At 35.6% G+C, this 7,500-nt stretch overlaps 1 protein-coding gene across 2 annotated transcripts in view; it reads right to left on the bottom strand.

Moving 5' to 3' along the window:
• Positions 1–5,587: 5,587 nt before the first annotated feature.
• g3bp2b (G3BP stress granule assembly factor 2b) overlaps positions 5,588–7,500 on the bottom strand; it is a 10,938-nt gene continuing 9,025 nt past the window's right edge. Inside the window, exons 13-14 of one of the 2 annotated variants that reach the window (XR_014031719.1) lie at positions 5,901–6,217; positions 5,588–5,796 (exon numbers count right to left, since the gene is read on the bottom strand). Coding sequence is in view for 1 of the 2 variants with exons in the window: in XM_081386959.1 (XP_081243085.1) it covers positions 6,035–6,217 (183 nt within the window). In the remaining variant the exon portion in view is untranslated. Of the gene's footprint in view, positions 6,218–7,500 lie in introns of both variants that reach the window. The other variant, XM_081386959.1, reaches the window with a different exon arrangement.

A 7,500-nucleotide genomic window follows, 5' to 3' on the forward strand; every position in this document is an offset into this window, starting at 1 on the left:
TAATAGGGGGAGTTTGAAGGTGGGATATAGATAGCACATAAATATATATCTCTGGTGCTATTAACTATACCTCTGTTGATTTTTATCCAAAGGTGAGTTTTTCCTTTTTTCACTGGCGAGATATAATTTTTATATTGTGCTTTATGCCAAATTAATGTTCCCCCTGAATCTCGTCCATTTTTAACATTTTTCTTTTTTACAGAAGGTACAGAAAATTCAATGTAATTATTAGGACAATTAGATGGTAAATCTGAATAGTTCCATGTTTCATGTATAATGATGATATCTAAATTATTTACACTTTACAAATTCAGGATCTGTAGTTTTATCCCCAAAAGTTGAGGAGTACAAACCCTGGATATTCCAACTACTAATTGAGAATGACATTTGTCCAGATACAGGAACTGGGTTTCACATAGAAATATATATATATAAAAAAAAAATCCAACTCCAACGATATTAAGTACTATAAATGCTATGTACCTGTTTATATATGTTATATAGGTTTGGTGTCTAATAATGTTAGACTCTCTCTCTCTCTCACACACACACACACACACACTCACTCTCTCTCTCTCTCTCTCTCACACACACACACACACACACACACACACAGATATATGAGTGTTGAGTGTTGTGTTCAGCGTCCTCCTGTGGTCAGTCTGTGCCACTGAACACACACACGCAATCATATTTGTGTCTGAGGATTCATTCTAATACCACTGACTACAGTGAGAGGGAAAGAGTGTGTAAGAGATGAATGGCTATTTTTTTTTGTGTGTGTGTGCAAATATCGCCACGGTGACAGAAGCAGATGTGTGTTTTTTTTTTTTGTTTTTTTTTTAGAAAAGGGACAATGTACATTAATTAACATTCATAAATGTAAATGTACCCAAATTAGCCCGAAGGCTAGTTTTCATTGGTAGTCCCTTTGCCAGATGTTATTAGGCTCTAAACTAGAAAAAAGTAAAAAGGTTAAACATTACAACAATACACTACAACAATCATAAATCTAGAACTTGTAAACACCTCTATAAAATACAATTAAGAGCATTATACAAAAAGACAATATACACACAATAGAAAAAATTGTTATGAGTTAATATGACTAATCAGGTTTATAATAAAATTAATAATAAGTTTAATAATAATAATAGAGCAGCATTAATGTTCACATTGTTGGTTATGAAGAAGCCATTTCTTAAGATTAAACTTAAAAGAGTTAAATGTTGAGCACTCTCTAATTGAGTGAGGTACAGTATTCCACTGATGTGAAGCTCTGTATGAGAAAACAGCTTGGCCAAACGATGTTTTCCTACGTGGAATTATACAATCCGCTTTAATTGCTCCTCTTGTAATTCTGTTTTCAATAGATTTAAATTTAATAAAAATCAGCCAAAGGAGGAGGAGCCAAACCATGCATGATCTTATAAACTAAACAAACATTTTTAAAGTTGATTAGAATTTCCCAGTTAAACAAGTTATACTTATTTAAAATGTGACAATGATGAAAGCTGAATTGTTTTTTATCTAAAATTTTAAGTGCTTGTTTGTATAATATTGATTCTAATGGTTTTAGGACTGTAGAATGTGTATTTGACCAACTTGTCAAACAATATGTGACATGAGAAAGAATCATAGAGTGGAAATATATCTTTGCTGCCTCATTTGATAAACAATTTCTAATAAACCTAAAGTTAACCAAGTTAAATTTAATCTTTTTGCAAACTTTTTTTATGTGAGTTTTAAAACCAAGACAGGAGTCCAGATGTACCCCTAGATATTTACATTCTGAAACGACCTGTAATCTTTCTCCTGAAATAAAAATGTCCTGTTTTGTATCAGGCCTATGTCCTTTAGAAAAGAACATACAGACTGTTTTTGACACATTTAACCTCAAAAAACTCTGATTTAGCCAGGATGTAACTTTTACCATAACGTCTGTCAACTTTTTTGCAACCTCTTCTGCATTTTTACCATGTGTAAAAATGACTGTATCGTCAGCATACATTAGAATATTACATTGTCCACACTCCTTAGGTAAATCATTAATATACAAGCTAAAAAGAATTGGGCCCAGTATGGACCCTTGTGGAACACCAGTTGATAGGTCTATTAAATTCGATTTAAAATGATCAATTTTTACTAATTGAGAACGGGAAGAAAGGTAAGATTTGATTAAATTTACAAAATGTATAGAAAAATGAAAATCATACAGTTTATGCAAAAGGTTATTATGGTTTAGAGTATCAAATGCTTTCTGTAAATCAAGAAATACAGCCCCTACCACTCCACCTTTATCCATTAATGCTTTTACCTTTTCTGTAAAGTAACATATTGCAGTTTCTGTTGAGTGATTTGCCCTAAAACCAAATTGCATCGGATGTAATTGGAAAGAACTATTATTAAGATGATCAATAATTTGTTTGGCCACTAGTTTTTCAAAAACCTTTGATATTGTAGGTAGGACACTGATGGGCCTATAATTACAAGGTAAGCGAGTGTCGCCTCCCTTAAATATAGGAGCCACAACCGCTGGTTTCCAAGAACTAGGGAATATCCCTTGATCTAATGAACTATTAATGATATGTGTTAGAGGGTTGACTATTGAGGAAATAATTTGTTTCAATAAGAGTGTGTCCATACCATAAATATCCTTAGCCCTTGAGGTCCTCAGAGACATGACCACTCTTTCAACCTCTAACTTAGTTACTGGTCTTAATACTAATGCTGTGTCACTTTCATTAATTGTTTGTATATAGGGATGTTGTACAATAAAACTTTGGGCTATTTTATCCACTGACTCAACAAAATAGTGATTAAGGGCCTGTGCCACATCAATCGGGCTCTGTAGAACTTTATCAGTTGATGCTTAAAACAAGCAGAATGATCTGCCAATGTTTTTCTGTTTGAATTAAGATTATTTTTCTCAACCCACTGGCAGATCATTCTGCTTGTTTTAAGCATCAACTCACTTCATTTTGATTAATTCCCCCAGAAAACAGGACATAATATCTTATATCATTTCACTCATCTAGCCCTTAATCGCTGTTTGGGGTCATTATGACCCCACTGGACTTTTCTTTCATTTTTTAAAAATGTTACCTTCATATCAGAGGCATGAAACTCTGGGACTTTTCCTAAATAACCTATCTAAACATGCACAAAAAAACTGGGCTTGATTTGGTTGTTCTAAAGGTGTGTAAAAAAAAATTTACCGTTTAAGCTGTTTGGGGTCAAAATGACCCCACATTGAAAATGAATGGGAAAATGAAAAAAATGACTTTTTTTTATTTTGTTTGTCAAAAAAATAAAATTAAATCCATTATAAATCTGAAAATTTATACATATAAACCAAGGTCTGGTCCTAGAGCATAAATAAAAAGTAGAACGAACTTTCTATCTCATACACACACACACACAGACACACACAAACACATAAACAAACACACAAATGTATGTGTTTGCAACAGAGAGCATTTTTACAGAAATTGGTAAATAAAATAAACAAAACTGGCATAAATCTAAAAAAAATTACATTTAAATCAAGGTCTGGTCCTAGCGCATAAACCCAAAGTGGAACGAACTTTCTATCTCATACACACACACACACAAACACACACAAACACACACAAACACACATGTATGTCACTGCAACAGAGAGCATTTTTATAGAAATTGGCAAATAAAATAAATAAAACTGGCATAAATCTAAAAAAAAAATTACATTTAAATCAAGGTCTGGTCCTAGAGCATAAACCCAAAGTGGAACAAACTTTCTATCTCATACACACACACACACACACACACAAACACACACGTGTATGTCCCTGCAACAGAGAGCATTTTTATAGAAATTGGCAAATAAAATAAACAAAACTGGCATAAATCTAAAAAAAAATTACATTTAAATCAAGGTCTGGTCCTAGAGCATAAACCCAAAGTGGAACGAACTTTCTATCTCATACACACACACACACACACAAACACACACATCTATGTCACTGCAACAGAGAGCATTTTTATAGAAATTGGCAAATAAAATAAACAAAACTGGCATAAATCTAAAAAAAAAATTACATTTAAATCAAGGTCTGGTCCTAGAGCATAAACCCAAAGTGGAACGAACTTTCTATCTCATACACACACACACACACACAAACACACACATCTATGTCACTGCAACAGAGAGCATTTTTATAGAAATTGGCAAATAAAATAAATAAAACTGGCATAAATCTAAAAAAAAAATTACATTTAAATCAAGGTCTGGTCCTAGAGCATAAACCCAAAGTGGAACAAACTTTCTATCTCATACACACACACACACACACACACAAACACACACGTGTATGTCCCTGCAACAGAGAGCATTTTTATAGAAATTGGCAAATAAAATAAACAAAACTGGCATAAATCTAAAAAAAAATTACATTTAAATCAAGGTCTGGTCCTAGAGCATAAACCCAAAGTGGAACGAACTTTCTATCTCATACACACACACACACACACAAACACACACATCTATGTCACTGCAACAGAGAGCATTTTTATAGAAATTGGCAAATAAAATCAACTAAACTGGCATAAATCTGAAAAATGTCACATATGCAACATGGAACAAGCTTGTTCACACACACACACACACACACACACACACACACACACACACACACACACACACACCACAGTCATGTCATAGTGGTGACTTGTAATGGTTCTGCAAATGTATGTATAATAATTTGCAAAAGCAGATAATTCAAAATATATCAGAAAACAACAACAAATTCTAACTCTGACAAAAATACAGATTTTTTTATGTATTTCAAAATGTTTAAATAAATATTCACAAAATATATATATCAAAGTTGTGAGGAGAAGTTGAAGCATCACAAACAATAAAGTGAAAATGAATGAGTCTCTATGGCCCTCTATTGGATATATGTGGTCATTGCACTTTCTTTCTTTAATTATAATTTCTAAAGTTTTTCCACAAACTAGCAGATGTCAGTATTCTATCTCTAACACATAGAGCAATGTCCAAAAACTATTTAGATTTAATTAAGATCATCATTTAAGTGATTTTTTCTTTAAAAAATCATTTTTCATGAGCCAATTTATGGCCTAGTTATGTAATTGTGCAGTAAATAGGTAAAAAACTTCAAAATTTCCACAAAAACACAGCATAAATGTATAGTTGAGAAGTAAATAAAAAAAATGATATATAGTTTTCCATATAAAAAATGTATATTTCCTTATGCAATTGCTCTTTAAAAGTTTGGGGTCAAAATGACCCCAAACAGCTTAAATGTTGTCCTTTTTTAACAGCGATTAAGGGCTAGTAAATGCATCTTGATTTAAGAAATGTTTGATATTTGGGCTGGAAACAAGACAAAAATACTGAGTAAGAAAAGCAGTTTTTGCAGTGTATTTGAATGTACTTCTCTTTTATTAATGCTTTTCTTTTTACTGTTGTGTCTTTTATTTTGTCTTACTCTTGTGAAGCGCTTTGAGATGTAGGCTAACGTTTAAAGGCGCTTTAGAAAATAAAGTTTATTATTCTAAAAAAAAACACAAAGAAGTTCAATGACATTGCTGCAGATTTCAGTAGTTTATTGAAAGTTGAAAACACATTCAAAACAAAACCCTGCTGAAGTCCACTCTGACCCCAGAACCGAACGCAGGCGGACAGTGCTGTGAGATCGGCCCACATCAGCCATGCAAAGACGCTGAGAAAACGAGAGACGCGAGGACCGGCCGCGGTCCAGAGATAAGGCACCACACCTGCTTCATTCACTAGGAAAATAAATAATTGTACACTGAGCACTGATTTATCATGAAGCGCTGATGTTCATCCGTTATAAAAATGTGCAGAAATCAGTTCCATGAGGAGAAAACACCTTGGTGACTCAAACCGTGAGAAGAGTTGAAAGTAAAGCGCAGATGAGTGAGTTCAGAGTCTTTGCCGGTCCCAGAGAGAGACGCTGAGAAACACAGGAAAGCGAGAGTAAAGAGTGTGTGTGACGTGTGCGTCTCAGCGGCGCGGTGTGTATCGGCTCTCTCCTCGACCCATCGCTCCTCTCGTCAGACCGCGCCCATTACCCATGCTGCCACGGGGCCGGCGCCCGTCAGGCGGTCCGCGGGTCTCTCGCTCGCGCGCCGCTCGCGTCTTCTTCTCCTCCACGTTCAGACGCACTTCCCCGCGGAACATGACGGGCTGGAGACACAGGAGAAACGAGACGCACACTGATTAGAGACTATGGCAACACTTCACTTTAAGGTTCATTAGTTAACACTAGGCTAGTCACGATAGTCCAGAAGCGACAGCGGTTTCATCACTTGCCCCCCACCGTCGTCTTGATTTATTTTTTTGTAGTAAAATCCTTTAGTTCAGTCAGAGAACAGACACTACAGTGAAGAACTGAACGCGTGAGCGGAGCGAGAGTCGCACAGATCAGCAGGAGTCGGACCTCGTTCATCACGAGAGCGAGGAGCTGACGATGACGGAGGAAGATTTGGTGTCGAAGCAAAATGCAAAATCACCTATTTAAGTGAATTTGTCATCGTTCTGTTCTGTTGTGTTTTTCATTAAGAATTAAAGGCTAATGAACTCTCCATTCAAGCAATCCGCCCAGAATTGGCGCTAATTTAAAAGCGAAAGTAAAACACCTTTATGAACGGATGCGCGCATTTTACTTTCTCTTTTAAATTAGTGATTTAAAAGCCCCGCCGGTGATCCCGGTTTTACCGATGTTGTCGATTAACCAGTGGGAAAATACCCCCAATTAACAATTATTACACGGCTCTGTGGAATACTTGATTCTAATTGGCCAATCGCGCCATCTAACTGTATATTATTCCCAGATAACCACCGGCTGGATGTACATTATCCTTTACTCATCTACCTTAGTTAAAGGGATGGTTCGGAGTAAAATCAACCTAGGTTCCTTTGCACCATGACCTCATTAGCCTGACGGCTAATGCTACCACTAACCCGGACGTCAACGTCACTTCAGTGATTAGGGAAAAGCACGTAAAAGTACCGAAATATAAATCGTATATATATCGCCATTTAACCAAAAAATACTGAGATATGATTTTTTGGCCATATTGCCCAGCCCTAGCTCACAATCATGTTCAGTTGAAGAGAGAATGAAGTGGTGAGTTATTTTGATGATAAAATGAGGAATAGCATGAGATAAAGTTAATAATTAGGGCTGTGACGGTGGGTTAGGGTTAGGGTGACCACACTACAGCCTGTAAAACATTTAAATAAATATCAATAAATATTGCTAACCTAAATAATGTAAGAAAGTTACACATTGAAACAACACTAATATTATATTTCCCGCCAAAGATGCGTCATATAGCTCCCGCTCTGAGCTCTGAGATGTGGGACACCGGCAGGACAGAGACAGGCTTTCTGTTCTGTAATATCGTCATGTCTTCCGCTGATGTCTACTCGTTGTAAAAGGTCTGAAGAGTGAATTTTATCTTCCG

This window comes from Scardinius erythrophthalmus (genome assembly GCF_964197995.2).
Source record: "Scardinius erythrophthalmus genome assembly, chromosome: 15".
Classification (NCBI taxonomy): domain Eukaryota; kingdom Metazoa; phylum Chordata; class Actinopteri; order Cypriniformes; family Leuciscidae; genus Scardinius; species Scardinius erythrophthalmus.